This window comes from Coturnix japonica, chromosome 9 (genome assembly GCF_054131305.1).
Source record: "Coturnix japonica strain WE chromosome 9, WE-NBRP24, whole genome shotgun sequence".
NCBI classification, from domain to species: Eukaryota; Metazoa; Chordata; class Aves; order Galliformes; family Phasianidae; genus Coturnix; species Coturnix japonica.
Window position 1 is genome coordinate 448689 of NC_140671.1, and position 20873 is coordinate 469561.

A 20873-nucleotide genomic window follows, 5' to 3' on the forward strand; every position below is an offset into this window, starting at 1 on the left:
GGCTGGGAGGGACTTCTCCAGTTCCTGTAATCACAGAAGCAGTTTTCTCACATTTGTGGATGACCCACCCACCCTTGAGTCGTTAAGGAGGATGTGGTGTTGGCTGGTCACTGACCGGATATTGAACAGTGGATTCTGTATTGATCTTGAGGCCACTGTGCTTGTCACCAGCTGCTTGTTGGACATGGAGCTATTGATTACTACTGATAGAGCTTGGAAGCCTCCCCAGTTCTCAGTCCAGCAGTCCATTTATCTGACTGCAACATTCTGTGGAACGCTATGGAGAGCAGTGTCAACAGCCTCAGTAAAGCTGAAGTGTATTGCAGCAACTGCTCCAGCAAGGCCGATGGCTCATTGCCACAGCAGGGAGGTTGGTCAGGTGTGGTCTGTCCTTGGGGCAGCGTGGGGGACTCCTGGTTACCTTCCAGTCCTCCATGTGCTTGGAAAGAGATTCCACAAGGACAGCATGTCTGAAATCTCTGCCTATCTCTACACTGTATCCCCAGTGATGGCCCTTCTCCCCACTTTTGCGTGTCCTATTAAGAAATCCAGTTTGTGGATTAGTGAATGGTAAGTCCAAGCAAAGCAGTGTTTTCTTCTGAAGATTAATCAGATGGTCATATTTATCTTAACAGTTGTCTTTATTAATTTGGAAGACTAAAAACTTCTTAAAGTTGTAGCGAGGGGCTTTTGCAGTGATTTGGTTTTTCTCCTGTATAATGCAGGTGTAGGTTTGTCCTTCATTGTGTTAGACCAGTTAAATATAAATGACTTCAAAGGAAATGCTTTGCATTAGACTTGTCTACTCGCACAAATCGTGCGAGTGTGTTCAGCACTGAAGTGCTAATGAAATGTTCCTGGAATTCTGCTGCCTCCAATGAAGGCCAATGGAGTGGCTGTGATCCACGGATTGTTTTAGGGTGGTCAATCAGTAGAATGTAAATACAAAACAATGGTTTGAATTTGATTTCCTGGTTTGACTTCCAGTGAAGTCGGAGCTTGTGAGCCAAGAGCTGTGTGTGATGTGGGGGAGTCGGGGTTTCATGTGGTTGGCTGAATGTGCAGCGATTGCTGAGTGCTGGTGAGAGCACATAGATATGAGCCCTGTAGATTGAGGTGGTGAATGAAGTAATTCAGTGTGGGTTTATTCAGTGACTCTTCAATAATGCATTGCTTCATCTCACAAGTGGAAGGGGATGTTCCACATATGAGATCAAACATGCTATTTCCATCGTGAGGAAAACACTGCCTGGCAGCAATTAGAGTGCAGGAAGAAGTCTGAAGTTGTGAACTCCAGTTTTGTCTGCAGCCAGCTGGAAAGCACCTTGGGATGGACAGCAGTGGGCAGATGCCTTGTCTAAGAGCTGGGAGTCTTCCATTAGAAGATCTTTTTGTCTGCTAAATGTAGGTAAGTGAGCACCTATTGTGGTTGAGGGTTCTCCATGTGTTAGCACTGTAGTTTTAAGCACCATAGCACTGCAGTGTGATGTGTGTGGGCCTCACTGCCAATAGCTGACAAGGAGGTCACAGCTGGAGCTCAGCTTAACCTCTGAGTAGGGCCCTGGTGAGGGAGCCCTGTCCATGAGGCTCCTTTTGTCCTCTGTGTCCCAGCGGGTGCAGCACTGAGCGCCTGAGCGCAGCCAGTGGCTGCATCCAGCTGTGCTGCACCAAGAGGTTTCCTGGCTGTGAAGCTCTGCTGAGCCATGTGACCGATGAACCTTCACTAGTAAAGGCTGAGTTCTGAGGTTACTCATTTCTGTGCACTGACAGCAGCCAGTCCTTCACTCAGAATGGAGTTTGTGTGCTGTCTGTTTTATTATGGATGCAAATTCCATCACAGCATGACTCCACCTTTTACCATAAGGAAGGATGCAAGTTTGTGGTATCAATCAGGACACCTTTATGACTCACTTAGGAACAGTCCTTCTGCTGAAGGACAGCTGAGGAAAGTTAACTTCATTTATTGAAACAATGTCTGAGTAAATCCTGGTTTGGGCCCTGGAGCTGGTGGCAGCGCAGTGCTGGTGGATGAGCTTCTGGCAAGAAAATGCCTCCCTCATTTGTATATTCCCTATGGCACTGACACGAAGCTTTGCTGGTTGGATGGCTATTTATTTTGCTAACCCTTCCATTTGGTGCAATATACATGAAGATGCTGGTTGCCTTGTCTCACTGCAGAACGCAGCCCATTATAGTTATAGGAGAAGATAACAACAGAAGCATCTTTGAGTTTGGCTGTGCCCATTTGCTTTAAGTCGTCCTGTTGCTCCTTTGTCCCTAGGAGCAGGAGTGCAACTGCACACAGTGCTGCTGCTGTGCTGCTGGGATGAAAGCGCATCCTTTCAGTGGGAGAACAATGGAGGTGTGTTTCTGCCTGGTGAATGCTTCTGGTTTTGTGCTTTGTGATGGGGACTGAATGGCACTCATAGCCAGCGCTGCTGGAACTGTGGTTCCAGTTGAGTTTGCTTGAAAGGGAAGTCAGGCAAACTGTATTGTGCAGCAAAGGTGATTTAAAACTTATTTTTTCCTGATTCAGTAGTACTCTCCAACAACAACAACAGTTGGAGTGAAAAAAGTATGAGCGTGGTGCTGTGCAAACACTGCTTTTCAAAATTAAGAACCCAGTACAGCCAGGGATCTTGTGACACAGCGGAGCTGCCAAGGCTGAGATGATCTGATGTTGCAACAGGGCTGGGGCAGATTGCTACATCTGGGAAATGGGCTGCAGATGTAAAACACGCGCTGCTGAGAGCTGGGGGTGCAGGGTGTGCAGCAGTGGGTGAGTGCAGAGCTCCGTGCTTCTCCTGCAGCCTGTCCTGCTGACGGTGTGCAAGCACAATCAGTCAGACAGGAGGCTCATGGCGACCAGCTCCACACAGGCCATCCATCTCTGTGCGGGGCTTTGTGCTGCCTGGTGCGGGGCTGGCAGCCAGGGGCAGTGCAGGGAGGAGCGGTGCTTTCCCTGAGGTCACTGTGCTCTTCCTCGCACTGCCCCGGTCCCAGCTGCCCAAGACAATCACAGCCCAGCTCACTCTTGCTCTGCTTCCACTGTTAACATCTTACAGGCCTGAATTAACTGTTTCCCGCTGATGGTCGAGTGAGCACTGATTTGATGGGTAAGTGCCCACTCTACTTCCTCACTGGGTAGAACAGACACAACCATAAATCTGCTGCTGTTCATGTTTTCCTTCCCTTTCTTCCTCTTTAAAAAAAACCCTCCACCTTCCTCAATTCCCCACTTGTTGTGAGCTCCATTGCAGCCCGCAGTCGCTGTGTTTCCCTGTTGTTGCCCAGCCCTGAGCTGCTGGCAGGGCAGGCAGCTTTTGCTGCTCCTCTATTGCTGCACTGCTGCCTCCATTCACATCTAGATTCGGTGCTTTGTGCCAGGTTTGTGTGAGCTGCAGCCCTGCAGTGAGGCTGCGCTCTGTGCTCCAGGCTGACACACCAGCTGCACTTTGTGGCACTGTAACTTCCCCTGCCTGTCTTCTGGTTCTTGCAGAGCAGAGGTTGCAGACACAAATTAATGCCCTGTAATTGCCTACCCATAACACAGAAACAAATGTGTTTTGCAGCATTCTTTCAGTGTTTACTAAAAAGCAGACTTTGCTCTGGCAGCCCTCCCTGGCAGCCCAGCCCTTGCTGAAGGTTAACGGCTCCTCCAGTTAATGATTATCTCCATGTGCGCAGTGTTTCACAGCTCAAACATGTAATATATGGCCACGCAATGGCTGCGGGCACCTGGCATGGGGCCTGGGAGCACACGGACACAGCCATGCTGGGCTGGGACCTGCTCAGCCGGAGCTGCACCCTGCCTGGTAAGTTGTGAGCTGTGGGAGACCGGAGGAGGGCATGGGGATGCTCAGAGGTTGGAGCACCTCTGCTATGGAAACAGGCTGAGAGCTGGTGTGTTCATGGAGAAGAGAGAGAAGGTGCCAGTAATAGCACAGCATGCCCCACAGCCCTGCCTGCCTGCTCCAGGAGTGTGAGGATGGTTCCAACCGCAGTGATGGGGATGAGGGCTGACATCGGCCCCCTCTGCCTGTGCAGGAGACAGCTGTCCCATCCATGGAAATGCCACAGAGAAATGCAGAGCAGCACAGCTGGGGCACACACACACACACACACACACACACACACAGCACCGCGGGGAAAGGATTGTGCAGTTGTTGTTTACCCTGGGCACTGTGCAGCCCCATTTGCCCCACAGGGAACGTGGCCGCCTGCAGCTCCCAGCACAACCCTCACCTTTGCCTCTCTGGCCCAGAAACCCATGGGTGAGTGCTGAGCCCGGACTTTGGGACTTTGATCGCAGCCACAACCTCCTGCACAGGACGGCTGCTCCTGCTGCACACAGCACAGCGGTGATGGGGCGGCTGACACACCTGTGTCTGGGGAGGGGGCTCTGGGGTGGCACACTGTGCTGGATGTGGACTGTGCCTCTGCATGGGAACCCCACGGCCGGGGCTGTGGAAGAGAAAGCTTTAAACAAATAGGGTGCAGAACCCTCTGCTAAAGGCATGGCTGTCTGCTACTGAGCCCTTTGCTTTCTCTGGTTTTGCTGTCTTTATTTTTAAGGCTGCACCAACCAGCATGCTGGTAAAGCTGAGCCCTTTGTGTTATTTGGAGGCAAACATGCAAAAAAAGACTCTGCAATGCCAGGCTGCAGCTCAGTGAGATGAAGGCAGAACAGGGTCTGAGAAGCACAGAGGTGCAAAATGATGGCAGAAGAGCATCTGTGCCAGGATGCGCCCGTCAGGCTGCACAGGTCACAGCAGCAGGAACAGACCCAGCACCATGTGCCCAAAGGGTTTCCTGGTGCCCAGCAAACAGTGCGGGTTCCCCAGCACAGGATCAGGGCAGCAAACAAGCCGGTTTCTGGGCTCACCCATCACTTTGCTCCTGAGGTCAGGGCCATGGAGTGCGGAAAAGCTGAAAAAGCTGCTTGTGGAGCAGGGGAGTTTCTCCTTCCCACAAACAAAACAAAACAAAACAAAACAAAACCCAACCCCAAATGTGTTCTTAGGGAGAAGCAACGATCAGAAATACTCTAAGAGATGAAGCTCCAAAAATAGCCCCCGAAGTTCCCTCTGTGCTCCCTGTAGGCAGCCAGCTCTATATTTGTCTGCACTTGCCATTCTGCTGCAATCAATTTGCAGTTGCCGCTGGCGAGGAACCCATCCATTAAAAGCCTGGCTGGGATCAGCAGAGAAGATGTCTGCAGTTAAACATTTGGCCGTGTCCATAGAAAACCCAAACACCTCTTGCAGATCCTCCAGCTGCAGCCATACAGCAGCACACAACGCATGGGGCCATCGTGCAGCTCAGCTGTGCCCCACAGCACCGCTGGCACCTCACCTGCACAGCACCAGGCTTTGGTGCTGGAGCCTCCGGCCAAGGCGCAGCACATATCAAAGTCTGGGGAGAAAGATCTGCGCTGCAGCTGCTGGGAGGCCTGGAAGCATTTGGCATTTCTGCCTGCTGGCTCCTTATCTATCTCAATAATTTGCTGCCAGCAGTGCAGGGGAGGCGGCCTCCTCGGGGGGTCCATTGCTCTTGTGGTCAGATCAAATGCTTTCCATCACCCCTTTCATCGCTGGATGAAAGCACAGATAGATAGAAATCACACGCTGCTCCCTTGGTGGGCTGCTGGGAAGCCACTCTCACTGCCCCACAGCGCTTCCACTGGGGCACGTGGGGACTGGCAAAATGAAGCACCATGAGCAGTGAGTGGGCTTTGCTTCCTGGAGGGCAGCAGCACCCCCAGCCCCGCTCAATATGGATGGGGGCTCTCACACATGGGGACACTGCACACAGAAACCTTCATCCCACGGGATCCACAGCGCAGGACGGAGCCAGCTCACTGCTCTCTGAGTCCAGCACAAAGCTCCTCCAGTACGGGCAGTGCAGGAGGCACGCAGCACGGGCAGCCAAGCACAGCAGCAGAGAGGGGACCCAATCCCACCTATAAATAGCGCAGGGAAGCATCGGGGAGGGAACGCGGCCATGCGAGCTAAAGGACAATGCTGGCAGAAAAGCAAATAGATATAATTAACCATTAATAAACAGAGGCCAAAGATTAGAGAGCATATCTAATATCAGAAAAGTGAGACCTTGGGAGGCTTTCCAGGGGGAAGGGCTGGGGACAGCTGGCCCTGTGTTCCAAGCTGCTTTTCAGGAGCCATGAAGCCGCAAGCTGCCAGCTCCAGCTGCTGTGAGTGCACATGAGCCTGTGTGAAAGGGAAGATTCAGCCACTCCATGACGTCAGGAGCACTAAAACCTCACGTGGGGTTGGGAAGCTGCCTCAGCACAGCCCTGCGGGCACAATGCTGACCCAGAGCCTCAGCCTGCAGCCCAGCCTGGGCTCCTCAGCCCCAGACAGGAGCTGCAGCTGTTACCTGCTCAGCTGCTTTCAAGAGGGGTTGCAGCACTCACAGGACTGCTGCTCCCACTGCTGGGGGCTGCAGGGGCACAGAAACACTGTGCTCCCCACTGCTGTTGCCAGAGGATGAGGTCAGTGGGCTGCACGTACCCCAGCTCAGGGTACCCACTGCTGGTCTTGCAGCACTGAGCCCTGCAGCAGCAGCAGCATCCCTGTGGGTGCTGTAGGCATCCCAGCGCCGTATGGAGCACAGCGCCTACCCCAGCAACACCTCTGGTCCCCGCTCCACAACCCGATCAATCTCCCGCTGCAATAAATCCCATTTACAAAGAAAGTGGAAGCAAAAAATCCCAGCAATGCCACAAAGCCAAGGGGCCGGCAGCTGCCTGTCTCCTTCCTGCTTGGCCCATGGCTCTCGTTATCCCTCTCCAAAGCAAACAGTGCTAAGAAGGTGGGGGGTGTTGGGCAGCCCTCCCTTGCTTCCTGACACAAGGTTTCCAGCATCCGTTCCTAGCAAACCCCACTGGCATGGCTGCGGGTGCTGCAACCCTGCTGCTGCACTTGGGCTGAGCTCAGAAGCCCCAGAAGGGGTAGAGGCTGACACGGGCAGGTGTAACCCCACAGACATGGCACAGTGCCTCTGCCTGGCTGTCCCCAAATTGGGACTGCACCCCAAGCACCCCAGTGGTGTTCGCTGCCAGGTCTCAGGCAGTGAGGATGCACTGCTCACCCAGTGCCACTGCTTTTCAGCAGAAAGCTCAGTGTGGAGCAAAAGGAGCAAACAGAACACGTTACCCATTTCCAGACAAAAGCTATGCTAAGTCTATGCTAAGACCCCATTTTTGGTTTCTTCTATGAGCACTGAATACACGAGCACCACAAGCAACGACAGCAAAAATCTGCTTGTCCATCTCTGTAGCACCTGCAACACGGCCTCAGCAGGACAGCAGTCCTCATCCCACCGCTTCCTTGTCAGCAAAAGCTCCCTTCATTCATAATAATCTCCATTCTTATCTATTATGGAAAACCATTTTATGCTTACGGAGTTCATTAAACTGCAGCAGCTCCAGCAACACTGTGAATTCTGCAACTTTAAAATGCAACAAAGCAGGTGGCAACACAAGAGATCGATACCCTTCGTCAGGAAGAGGCCAGCCCAGCAGAAGCAGCAAACTGCAGAACAGCACCAGCAGCTCAGCTGCAGGAAAGCTCTGCTCAGCTCCAGGAATCGTGTCTGGCTTTGTACCCTGCAAAACACTGCAGAAACCCCCCGCTATTCTTTAAATGAGTTTCAACTTCCTATGGTTTAACAAGGATGGAATCATATCCGCAAAGATCCCCGAGTTCCTCACAAGCACCTTTAGACATAGGAATGAATCATTTCCTTGCACGACAATCGATGCCGTAATGCTGTGATCCTGGAAATCACAGCTGAGGGTCAAACACGAGTATCCAAAGGAAAATAAAAGCATTTAATTGCAAAACTTGTTACAAAAAATTTTTTACAGCAGTTTCCTCTAAGTGGAGACCTCAAGCTCTTAAACCACTGATAGCAATGTGCTGGTTGCAAAGGCGACTACAAAACCACCTCCTCAGCCAGACAGGGCAGGGCACTGCTGTGCTCTGAAAACACCCGAGAACACTGAGAAGTTGTGTTCAGGATCTACTGCACCACCTGCAAGTGATGGTAGCACACATTACATCTCCCAGGCTGGCATTTCTGCACTCTGTAAGGCCTTTCGTAAGCATCCTAACTGTGTGGCTATGGAAGGAAATACTGGAGATGCCTGTGCAAGGAGCAGCCCTCGGGGATGGCTAAAAAAAATGCTGTGATGCTGTTTCTGTTCCCACTCAGCTGTTCCAGGCTGTCAGTTCTGGACCCAGAGGGCAGCTCTGAAGTGGGGCAGCCCAGCCCCCCAGCTGCCCAGGGGCTCCAGCGAGGCCAGCAGCCAGAGGAGCGCACAGTGCTGCAGCAGCAGGCACACTGCTCACTGCACAGCCCCACTGCTTCCCAGGCTGCTCGAGATCACGTGGGTGCAGACACAGCTCATTTCAGAGTGAGCGGGGCCCTGTGGAGACTGACAGCAGTCAATCCAGCCAGGAGGCAAAAGGAAAAGGTGGAATCTGTCCTTTCTGAGAAGAAGCAAAAGGCAGCTGGAAGGGAGAAGCAGGACAGGCTGCAGCCCAGCCCTGTCCTCCCCTGCACAGCGCCTTCCAGCAGCTCAGGCGCTTCCCCAACACACCAATTTGTCCAGCAGACCTGGCTTGCCTGGAAACGATTACCTGTAAATGAAGCTCTTTCACAGTGCAGCTGTTATTGAGGCAGCGTCCTGCAAAGCTGGGCTCTGCCTGGGCTGCTGCTGGCTGTGCAGAGAAAGGCTGCAGCTAATCCCCAGCGGAGCTGTGCTCCCTGCTCAGCTGAACAACAACAAAAAGGCCTTCCAGAAAGATGCAGTTGGGGGAACGCAGATCTCCTGAAAACAAAGCCACATTAACCAGCCTTAACAAAGCAACAGTTTTCTTCCACAGTGAATGCGGGTGCCTTCCCTCTCCACAGGACAAATGGTCTTTCGGGCTCTTCATGGCCATGTGGGAGGCTGCCTCTTCTTTTTTGCTGTGCTGCTGCTACCAGGAGCTGAAGTCCCCAAAGCCTGTGCTCTTCTTCTCTTTCTTTGCAGCTGTGCTTGTTGAGGGCCCATCATCTTCCACGCTGCGCTTCCTGGAACCAAAATGAAAACACCCCTTAGGGACTATTTACTGCTGGGTGGGAGCAGGGCAGCTGGCTGCCTTGCCTCTCCCTGCAACAGCTACACTGGAGCCAGCTATGAATCAGAGAGGAGTGCGCACCCTGCACTGGCACAGCAGGGCTGGGGCTTCTGGCTCACCCAGACAGTCTGCAGGGATGCTCGTGTCAGCCCTTGAGCACTTCCAGGAATGTGTTCAAACCCCAGCAAGTTCTCCGGGTCAGAGCAGAAGATTTAACAGTCACTTTTTTAGCACAGTCACTGAAAGTTTGAGCCACAAGAGCTGCCCCCACTTCTCACCCAGTCATGTGGAAGCAGAAGGATTATGGGGTACTAGGTGTAAAGCAGCTGGCTAAGTCTGCTCCTTGTGTGTGGCATGCTCTAGCAGGTAGCCCCGAGAAACAGCAACGGGCAAGGTCAGCATCCAGCAGGAAAGGCAACTAAAACTGAACAAAGATCTGCTGGGCAGGGAACTTACGCTGCAGCCATGTTAATGTATTTTCCAACTCCCTGCCGGTAAGTTTTAGGAGTCTGGACCTCTTTCTTTAGTGGGACCATCTCAGCTTTTGTTTTGGCTGCTTCTTCTTCCAGCTGAACCTTCTCTCTTTCTGCAGCAACCTATGGGAAGCAGAGTGAAATCTGTTACAACAGCTCGTCCAGAGTAAGGAGACCATGACTGTAGTTCTTTGAAGCTCTACAGCACTCTAAGACAGCAATCAGCATTGCTGCAATTACAGGGTTGACGTTAGGAAATGGACCTCAAGAGCCACTACAAACCTGCTGTCTGCAGCCATTACAATAAAACTTTCCCACCTCCACACATAGTGGGCATTTGGAAAGGAAGCTACTGTTAATGGTGAGGAGGGGAACTGTGCCAGACCGAGCTCCAAAGACCTCTCAGCTGAAACAGCAGCGGTGCTCCCTGCACACAATGCAATGTAAGGAGCAGCTGTTCCAATTTACCTTGTGCCCGTGTGGTCCAGAGCCTCCAGCATGCAGGGGTGGTGCAAAGAGGAGGCACAGAAAAGTGTATGGTCTCCACAAGGGATCAACCAGGGCAGAAACTGAAAAAATGAGGGAACGCCATCCTCACCTGCGCATCTGCCTCCTCATACGGGTCAACAAAAACAGTTGTTGCCTCGATTCGTATTTCCTCCTGCAAACAGAAGAGGAGAACATTGACTCTCTGGTTAAACTGCACCATCTGGCCCAGGGAAGCAGCAGCAGCAGCAGGGTGACCACGCCATGCAGCTCTCTATCCCCACACAGCTCCCGTCACTTCCCACTTACCTTGGGACGGTCCGTCTTGGGGTCACTTTCCACGTTCTCCATAGCAGTCAGAGTCTCAAAGCCGCCGACCACTCTAAGAGAGAAAGACAACTTCCAGCTGTCACAGCATCACCGAGACATCCAACACTCCCACATCCAACATCGTCTCTGCCCACCCGCTCCCCCACACTTTTACACCGCTGTGTTCAGGGGAAGTGATCAGCAACTGCATTTGGAAGACTTGAGATAATGTCACGCAAGATGGAAGGTAAGATTATTTTCTCTCAGATCTGGGATCTGAGTTTAAGTTTAAACACAGTAAGGAAAAGTCAAATATTCAGAGAGAATGCAAAGATATCTCCTCCCAAACAGGGCAGCCCTTTTGTGCAAAGAAAGCAGCCAGATGGAGAAGGAGCAACTGTGGACAGCTCTGTGTGCAAGAAAAAACAAATCCATTGCAAAATGGCTTCATTTGCTAGTGTTACATCCATACATTTGTATCTCAAATGTTACTATGAGCTTTGAAAACTAGACTGGACTGGGTCAAGAAAGCAATTGTTTTCATTAACTTCCCATTTTTTGCTTGCAGTGATGAACCTGGGGGGGGCTTTGGGAAGGCAGCAGAGCATCGCATCGCGGACACCCCTCATCATGGGCTGTATTGAAGAGGATCCCCGGCTGCTCATTTTTCAATACAACGTATCCAAATATTTGCTTTGAAACATTAAAAGGAGCCTGAAGACTTGTGGTCTGTTGTTGGTGCTTTATTCCTGTCCCCTCCTTATCCAAAAAAGAAGCACGGAACAATGGGAAAATTCCAGAAAAGGATTTTTAGATAGGATAAATGGCTGATCCAGATAATTATAAGCCCGTCTTCCTGGCATCTATCCCAGCAAAATAATGTAATAGTGGAGACAGGACATGATTAAGAAAGAAAGGAAATAAGTAACGGCCATCAACAAGGTTCTGTGGAAAACAGAGTCTGCCAGGCAGCGTTCTATCTCTGAGCCACCAGATGTGGTTAATAGGGATAACAGCGTCAGTGGAACGGACTTCTGGAAGGTGCTGATATTTTGATGGAGAAACCAGAATGATGCAAACACAGCACGCGTTAAATCTAAAGTCTGGCTGACAGGTGTGAAAATCTGCCTTCAAATAGGAACCACTGAGTCAGTTTGTTTCCAAGGGGTCCTGCTGGGATCACATCTTGGTCCCAAGGTATTTACCGGTTTTATCCACATCACTGTCCTCAATTAAATGTGAAAACAGCTATACCTAGAACAGCAGTAAATAAAGCCCACTGATGCCGGGGGGATCCAGAGCCTTTAGAAATGCAGGCTGTAGCTGGACAACATCTGTGTTAACACAGCCAGGCCACATCCAGGAACCAAAACCACAGCCCGTACGAGTGTCTGTGGGACAACAAGGAGCAGCCTGAGCTTATGGAGCCAGCAGAGCTCAGGAGCTGCGCAGTGAGGGCAGGACCTGCTGCCAGGGAGCTGAGGGCTGCACCTCACTGCACCACCTGGCTAACAGCAATAACCATGACCAACACAAAGACCCGGCTGCAGAAAGCACAGCTGAGTTCCAGAGGCTGCTGCCAATCACCTGCCTGAACAGGTCCCTGCAAACACTTTGTTGTTGTTTGAGCGTTCCAAACTTCTCTCAGTTCCCCAAAGGTGTGTTAATATTCTGCAATCAGGTCGTGACTTCTAAGAGCAATTAAAATACATGAATGCAGGCTGGAACAGATGCATTCATTTGCAGCTGGAGATATCACACTGGGGGAACCTCCTGAGAGCAGAGGGGGTTTGACAACCCTGCACTGGCTTCAGCAGCTTCGTAATAGAAAACTCAATTTCAAAGCCCTCCTCGGGCCAATATCAGATCTACTTTTAATACCAGTGATTAACACACAGCCTAAGATACATTCACCGTATTTTAATTACCCCTAAAGGAAACTTCTGATCTAATATTGGAGGATTTTCTAGCCGACAGCTCCATTCATTATCTGCCTGTGTGTTTCCATTTAATTAGGTTCTGATCATTTAAAATAGTCAGATCAGCTGTGACTAGCAATTCAATTGAGTAATCCCTCAGCCCATAGCTAGACTTCCCACAATATTACCCCTAATGCATTTTGGCAACACTCACGAACCTTCACTTGCCGCGCTAATTTAACATTACTGGGAATAGTTCGTCACTCGCACATTTGACATCAGTGATGGATGTGGCATTCACAGGGCAGCAGGGAAGGAACAAAATGCCACCTGGCTGACGTGGTTAGAGAGTGTCAGGAGAGAAGACAAAGGTATTATCCTCATGATGGTTTGGTGGCTTCTACATCCACTGCTCAGATGTCAACAAGAATCAAGCAGACGTTGCTAGTCAGCGCTTCTTACATGCAGTAAAGACTGCATTGAAATAAAAGAATCTGTATGACGTTGCAAGGTTCAGGCACCAAATCAGCTCTGCTTACAACTGCAGACGTGCCCTGCAGGAGGGAGGAGCTGCCGGCACTTCCTTTCGTCTGCAGCACCAGCAGCCAGTGAAACATGTTGGCATTTGGTGCTTTGGTGCTGGTGCCTGCAGTGACAAACTGGCCATTTTGTGCCAACTGATCCAAAGAAAAGTCAGCTCTGGTTCCAGACAGCAGCTTCCCTTCATTTCATGTATCATGTCTAGCAAGGGTGCTCCTCATTCACAAGTGGCGACACAACGTTGTTCTCCCCTCGCTGCAGCTGTGGGCCCGCACTGCAGGTCATTCTCTTTCCTACTTCAACTTCTTTTCTCCACAACACAGCCCTGTTTTCTCTCACACCTTTGCCTCTAATGCTTTCCACAGAAAGTACATCCATGTGTGCTGCAGCATCAGCACAGTGAGCTCTCAGTATTGGTTTGTGTCTTCCCATACTGTGATAAAACTGCTCACAGAAATGAATCTGAATACAAGCCCAGTGCTGAGACAAGACAGCAGTACAGTAAAGCACTAAAAAACCTTCTAAAATGAGAGGCACTGCTTAATGTTACTTAAATAGCCCACTGACTTTGAGGAGATAAGACCTGCAGCATGAACAACTGTGAGTCTCAGCATGAAGAGCCCTGCAGGTAATTTTCATTAAGACAGAAGGTAAAGGCCATGGGCTCAGGCTGCACGTGCAGCAGACACGGAGCACTGAGGGCACTGCTGCCAGCCAGGGGGTCAGCTGAGGAGCAGCAATGAGGTCCCCCCGCTGCACTGTCTGTGGCTCTGCTCCTCAGACAAGGTGCCGTGCATGCTCTGTCCTAAATGGACCATGCAAGTTTCTGTCAGGTTTAAACAGCAGTTCAGAAGACAGCCCACAATGGAAAAGGTGACACCTTCAAGTCACCATCAACATGAGAACAAGCAGTGAAACAGGGTTTGCTGTCTGTCTCCAGTAGATGCTGAACAGAGCAATGATGACCTCAGCTATATATTTAGCTCGGTGTCCCTGAGGCAGCTCGTTGTGCTTTTAGAGGAGCGTGACAAATGTTGCACTGCACTCACACGTGGGGGGTGAACTGGGTACGTTTACATTTTTTCTGTTAGAAAAGTAATGAAAAACATGCTCTTACCAATGCAATGCAGTTGTACTGAACACCCAGCTAAGCTCGCACTGGAAATCTTTGCATCCCAAATTTAGAGATGTTATTTAAAATCCTACTTCACATTACAGATCTTTTATTATGCAAACCAGTAACCATCCTGCAGTCACTGCCAAAGACTTTGCACGAAGTGCAAGAGGAACATGTGGAGAAAGCTCCATTCATTTGCAATACGCCAAGGAACTCTCACTGCTACACCAGCACTGTCCCTACAGACACAGCAGCTCCTGAGCAGCCTCACAGCCACTCACACACGAACTTATAGTTCTCAAACTCTTGTTTAGAAGAGCAGCAGGAACTGCGCCTTACGCGGTGCTGGGGTGGCAGAGCTCCAGCACGATGGGGTTTCCTGACCAGAGGATGAAACAAGAACAACGTCTGGACTTTCTCAAAAAAAATAAAACACCAACACTTTAAACGAGGAACAGAAACCAGAAAGAAATGCTGTTTTGTAAATACATTCTGCACTCAAGCTGATTTTGATATTAAAACAAAAGAGTACATGCACTCATATACACAGACAACAATATATACAGGCACAAACACACACACTCACAGGACAAAATGTTTTCTATGTATACACCCAAACCAAAACGGACTGAGCAATTCCAACCTGCCACAAGGATGTAGTCAAAACACCTCGATCTCTCCTAAGGGCTTAAGATGGGAAGTGAGACACAGTGATGGAAAGCAACGAAACAGTAAAGCAACCTGGAGAAAAGCATTTGGAAACCGGACTCAGCAGATGAACCCGGCGCCTCCCAGCTCAGGAGCTGCTCAGGTGCACTGATCCACAGCACACAGGGAACATTACACATAGAAACAAACAGTGCACCACTGAATCATACCTGGGTACCTCAATGCACTGTAGCAGCTTTACATGGCTATCACTTTAGAGGACAACAGCACTAAGCAGGTTAGGGGATATTAAATGCAATGATGCTTATCTAAGGAGAGTAAACTTTCTGCCACAAAAGCATCTGACAAGGGGAGGAAAGGATGAGAAGGCTGAGCTGAGCATGTCAGCTATGACAGGTGACACTTCGTCCTTTGCTCTGTCTTGCCCTCCTTTTAATCTTGCTGCATACCCACTGCCTGCACTCACTGCCCCGCTTGTCCTTCACTTCACCCACAATTTGGACAGCAAACATTTCTCCCCTCCTGCTGGCCACAACAGTTTGATCACTTTTCACTATCACTCCAAACATGGGCTTTCCCTTTGGTTTTGGGCTCCCCAAGATATCCATGAGGCATTTCATTTTCTTTAGGGCATTCTTCTTCCTTGGCTCAAAATAAAGTGCAGACTGCTGGTGAAAGGCAAGCTGAAAGGGGTTGGTGCAGTAACATCCCCACACCTGCATGCACTCCTTTATCTACTCATGCGGCCAGCTGTCTGGCACAGATCATGTTTCTATTTCTATTACAAGTGTCAGATGAACTTGGTGTCTGATCCATGGGAATTACGAGCCACTGGAGCAGTAGAAAATAAAAATAACACAGATGGGATGTGCTCACATCTAGATTTTATAAGGCATGTCAGACAGGAATGTAAGTCTGCACTGGAGTTCCAGCAGTAGTGCCCCTGTAGCTCATGCAGGTTGAACTCCTGGCTGCAGCATGGGCTGGGGAACCCCCTCACACAGCAGCACAGAAGTGCAGCAGCGAGGACCTTCCCTGTGCAGCAATCACCTGGAAATATTTATCGTCCTTTCCATTCTGTGATACACAGGAGCAAACTCAAGACAGTTGCTCTACTTTATCCTAGTTCCTAAACCTCTTGCCAGCCAGCTGGAAGCCAACAAAAGCTACCGGTTAGATTTCAAGTTAATTACAGCACTCGCTAAACTGGGAGAAATGGTAATTACTACAAGTGGTAATTACGAGGTTAATCGAGGCAGCTCTGCTGGGGCAGGAAGTCCACACAGCCTGCAGCACACCTCCTAGGGAAGGCTTCCTTCTCTTACTCTGCGTTTGGTTTTATTCCCCATCTATACCAAATGATCTCCTTCAGTTTTGGTAACAACTGCCCTCATTATCGCCACGGTGGGCAGCACTCGTGTGACAAGATGCTCTCCATGTCCTCCCAAAACTGAACAGTCCCTGTGCATGAGGACAGACCGTGCCACCCCTACAGAACCTCACTGCCTGCAGCTGGCATGTTTGAGAAACACACTGAACAGCCAAACATCCAACTCCTAACAGCTGCTGCTGTGCAAACACTGTGCTTCAAACCAGTGGAGGTACAAACAAAAGGCAGCTCTCAAGGAAAGGAACGTGTCAGTGCTCCATCCCACATAGGAAAGAAAAAAAGGTAAGTATGAAATTCCTGCTGCAAAGTTCCCACAAATTGCAAACAGGTCCAATTCTGCTCTCAGAAATTTGTATGTGACACCTATTAACACGAACCAAAGATGTACAGAAATGGTTGAGGTCACAGCTAAGTTCTGGGTATTTAGGTTTTATATTAACTGAAACAAGTAATCCTCAAGTCTACGTGAAAGTCACGACAGGCCAGTAAACAGCCAGTTGAGACGGTCCAACATAGCATTCATGGAAACAAAGACTTCTGATTTCATGGGTTCTTTCTATTCTTAACCCTACATATCATTCCTAGATATGCTTTCCAGATATTATTGTACTCTACAGTCTCAGATCAGATACAGTCACCAAATCCTGGAAACACCCAGGATCTAAAACAGCAAGTTCTACTAGAGATACCATCTCTTCAGTCTTTTGGCTTTGATGGTTTTCAAAACAACAAACAAAGGTAAAAACAGCTGAAGGAGTCTGATGACAGATTATTAGTCTACATACACAGATACACACACAGATGTTACACTAATGACCCCTGTCAGAAATAAAATAAGAGTGAAAGTGTTACATGAAGGTGATGATTTTTTCCCAACACCCAAGACAACTACCCACAGAAAGGAAATAAGGCAACATGCAGTGATGGAAAGAGGAAAAAAAAGCAGAGTCTGATGACTGGCACTGAACTGATGCTGGCCACTTAATTACAACCAATGGAACCAGATTGTGAGCAAGGATTTCACTACAGCTCAAGATTCTTCTCTCTAGGGTCTGGACACACTGGAAGATACTTCTGGTACTCTGCTTCTCACGGCATCTTCCACTTACCTACCAAACACCGTATGCTTCTTGTCCAAATACGCGCAAGAGCGGAATGTGATAAAGCTGGAAAGAATAAAAACATAGGGGTTAGTATTACAGCTCATTGAGACTCAGCAATTGCCAGTTATGCTTCGAAACAGAAAATGTGTGGAACAGCCCTCTGCAGAGAGAGAGGGATCTCACTTTCTGGGAGTCCCACTGGTTAAACGTCCCTTAATTCCTCTGTTCTGTGGGTTTTGCCTTGGATTTGTGAGTTAGGATTTCTCACTCTTATACCTTACCAACATTTCCAAGCAGTCCTCCAAACACACTGGTTTGCACAGCATCCAAAAGCAATATGAGCATCTGCTTACTTGGCCAGGCAGGCTTTGGAAAGTCCATGGCAGGACAGTGACACATTTCTTGTGCATGACTGGGAGTTTGTACCCAGCAAATTCAGTCATACAACACAACAATCTCCTTCCAGTGTAAACTTTCACCTTTCTGAACATCCAGTATTTGCAGTTTCTTTTCCATTGCATTGCCCTGTGATCCATTTCTCCTCTGGATAGAACAGATTTATACTTCAGGTACAAACATGGCACTTAGAAGTGTCAAAAGTGAGGAAAATCTGTGAAACTTGAGTTTTTAATTTATTGGATTTTTTAAGTGAGGGGAAGGGCAATTTTAAACTTAAACTCAGCTAACTGAAATACCAAATCCAAAACAATTCTTACTACTAAAACCTTTCTCTAGGGTTTGATGCTTCTTTAGAAGACTTGGTCTACAAGCATAGGAGACAGAGGTTTCTACTCCATGGTCTGCAGACCAGGATGGCCCACGCTGGCTGGACACGCAGTGCTGGCTCTCTCCAAGTCCATCTGTTACACCACATTAGAGACAGCTAAAAATACATAAACATTCCAAAAGTACTTTCCCATATAAGTCACTGCCTCAGGAAGTTACATGACTGCATATAGGAGGGGCTGTAATCTGCTAGACAATCTACTAAAACATAGCTTGCCCAAAGGAAAGCTTTGAGATGCTGTGCAATGCAAACTCCCACACAGGGTGTTTGTTACAACTTAGTTTTGTGCAAAGGTTCTTCGTCTCACTTTGTTCTCAGATATCCAATATGTAGACCATCCGCTGGCCATGCTAGATGCTATACAGTAATAGGAATTGTAATTAAAATAAACTGAGCAGAAGTAAATATGCAGAGAAAGCTTTGTGAATGTCACTACAGTTAAAAATAAGGACAACGGAATTAACACCAGGTGCCAGAAGTCTCTAAACACTGCTTAGGAAGCTGTAAAAATATGGGCAGCTGGAGACGTGCAAGGACTTTGTATATATGGGAACTTCAGATCTCATATGCAAATTTTACGGAAACATACGATCACCTCTACAGCAGCAGATGATGAAAATCAATGCAGCACATCATTCCTGAACTGTCTCACTTGCATCTTGACCCCCCGCCTCTCCTTGTAAATATTCTTTTAAAGCCTCTGCTCTTCCCTAATTTAGCACCCGAGTGCTGGCAGTAACATTCAAATCCAAAACAAGCTTCACAGCAACTGGACCTGTCACACACGCTCAGGCTTAAGCACGTGAGTAAATCTATTAAGGGCCTGGAGACAAGCACCTGTGTTTAGTTAAATTTAACCACGCTGTTGCATAGCTACCCAGCCATACTTGTGAAGACCAACAGCAAGGCTCCCCTCCAGCGCTTCCCAGCCCCAATACACAGAACTGCACACACACTTTTCTCTGAGGTTCCCAATAGAGGTACAACTTTCTTCTTAGAGTGTGGCTGAGACACAGCTGGCTCAAAGTGACACGGGACATCTTGCAAAGACTGCAGGCAAACCTCTGTGCTTCTGTCACAATTAAAGTACATTATCACAACCTTCAATATTTTTAAATCTCATTTGTTCTTTCTCCTTTTCTTCATTCACGTTGTCCCTCACTTTAGCCCTCCCTCTGTTTGGTACACTGAACACCAAGTCCTTTTCCCTGACAGTATTTCACCTGACTGAACTTTAAGGAGCAGCCCATAAAATGTCATTTATTTTCTCCACAGCACAAGGCACAATGACCAGAGGGAAAATGTAAAATACAAAGTACAAGTGACAACTTACAACTGCGATTTGTTGGTGTTAGGCCCCGAATTGGCCATACTAAGGATACCACGTCCTGTATGGGACAAGTTGGGCTTGAATTCATCTTTAAATGGTTTTCCCCAATACGATTCTCCTCCTGAAAAAAAAGAAAAAATGATAGATGACATGTTTGTTTTCATTAGCCTCCCAGTAACATCTTACATCAGACACCGGCAGTAAATTCCAAGTTCCTGGGGCTTCTGATTGCTGTGTTTGTAATATATTCCTACCTCATCCCTATGACTAGGCCAGTATCTGAGCACGCCCTTGAAATCAGATGTCTGTAACCAGCAATACAATTCTGTGCCTCCGCACCACTATCATCTGCAACAGATGAGACTGTTTATCAGCAGCATTACGTATCATGTGGCAAAGAACTGCCGAGGATTCATTTATTTGTACTGCTCATCCACCACAGTGTTTCTTTTTTGAGACATTCAGTCTTCAAGTGCGGTTGACTGAAAAAAGACAGGGAGCAAAGAATTACTGATTTAACTGCACTCTGGATACAGCAACTCTTCCAAAATTATAACATTAGGGAGATGGAATATGTTTACAGCATCAACTAAGAATAGGGACTACAAGCTCAAAAGCTTCTGGATAAACAATGAAAAAAAGATGATTTATATTCCTTCAAAATAAATAGATATCTCGGACTAGATACATGGATGATGTAAACCCTTAAATACAATTAAGTCTGTGGATGATAAAACTTTGTGCCAGCCACAGACCCAGCCCTCAAAACTGATTTCTGTGTCTGTGGATAGAAAAGAGGGTCCGTGAGACTTCTCCAGGCTGTCATTTTTACATTATTTATGACAGACCTGCCATTTTCATTTGCACTTTCCTCCAGGATCGTTCTTAATAAGAAAAACGAAGGCTGAGATGAGTCACAATTTTACGGCCAAATCCATAATCTTGCTTGACAAACCATGAAAAATGTATCACCTTAGGACAGGATTAAAAATAAAACAAACACAAGTACCCAGACAGGCATCAAAGACTGGCCCATGTGCAGAACCACTCAAGAGTCCTCTTGAGTCACTGGATCACTTACAGAGCAGAGGTCAGTAAAAGACCTGCAGCGTGCAGTGGCTACTTGCACATGTAACACACAGAGGCTACTTGATGACACAGCTGCACGGACAAGCAGCAAATTAAGTGAGAGCATAAAACAAATTCCTACTGAAAACCACGTGTGGAAAATCACAAGTGTGCATCAAACGAGAGCAGAGTTCCAGATGATACCACCAGAACAACGACTCACAGGTGGGCAGCTGCAGGTGGAATTAACTAACCCAGCAATTCTGGAAGAAAATGACCCACTTAAAAACCCAATTAATCATGTTCAAAAGACCTATTAATAGAGTTGAGTGCTGCCCGCTCTGCAGTCTTACAAGAGGAAGCAAAAGAGTACAAACCCTGCAGGACTTTCTGTAATCAGGAGGAGAAAAGGAGCCACTACTTCAATTCAGCTCAATTACATCAGCTTGATTCTGTACAACAACCCCCTCCCACACTGCCTGAAAGGTGCACAGTAAAGCTGCAGCACGCCCTGCCGTCATGAAGATGGATCCCAG

At 48.4% G+C, this 20873-nt stretch overlaps 1 protein-coding gene and 1 long non-coding RNA gene across 4 annotated transcripts in view; one reads left to right on the top strand and one right to left on the bottom strand.

The window, feature by feature from the left end:
• The first annotated feature begins 436 nt into the window (after nt 1-436).
• LOC116654127 (uncharacterized) lies at nt 437-11135 on the top strand. 2 transcript variants are annotated; one of them, XR_014949035.1, is made up of 3 exons: nt 437-570; nt 1188-1408; nt 10983-11135. It is a non-coding gene; the product is annotated as an uncharacterized LOC116654127 (long non-coding RNA). The 2 variants fall into 2 exon arrangements; XR_004309064.2 differs by lacking the exons at nt 437-570; nt 1188-1408 and adding exons at nt 3688-3815; nt 9739-10661.
• Nucleotides 7832-20873, bottom strand: part of PPIL2 (peptidylprolyl isomerase like 2) — a 42238-nt gene continuing 29196 nt past the window's right edge. For both annotated transcript variants that reach the window (XM_085555456.1, XM_015877527.3), the window contains 6 exons: nt 19273-19390; nt 17159-17215; nt 10415-10487; nt 10218-10280; nt 9603-9742; nt 7832-9099 (listed from right to left, as the gene is read on the bottom strand). In XM_085555456.1, the coding sequence (XP_085411582.1) occupies nt 9006-9099; nt 9603-9742; nt 10218-10280; nt 10415-10487; nt 17159-17215; nt 19273-19390 (545 nt within the window). In that variant the 3' untranslated portion in view covers nt 7832-9005. The remainder of the gene's footprint in view (nt 9100-9602; nt 9743-10217; nt 10281-10414; nt 10488-17158; nt 17216-19272; nt 19391-20873) is intronic.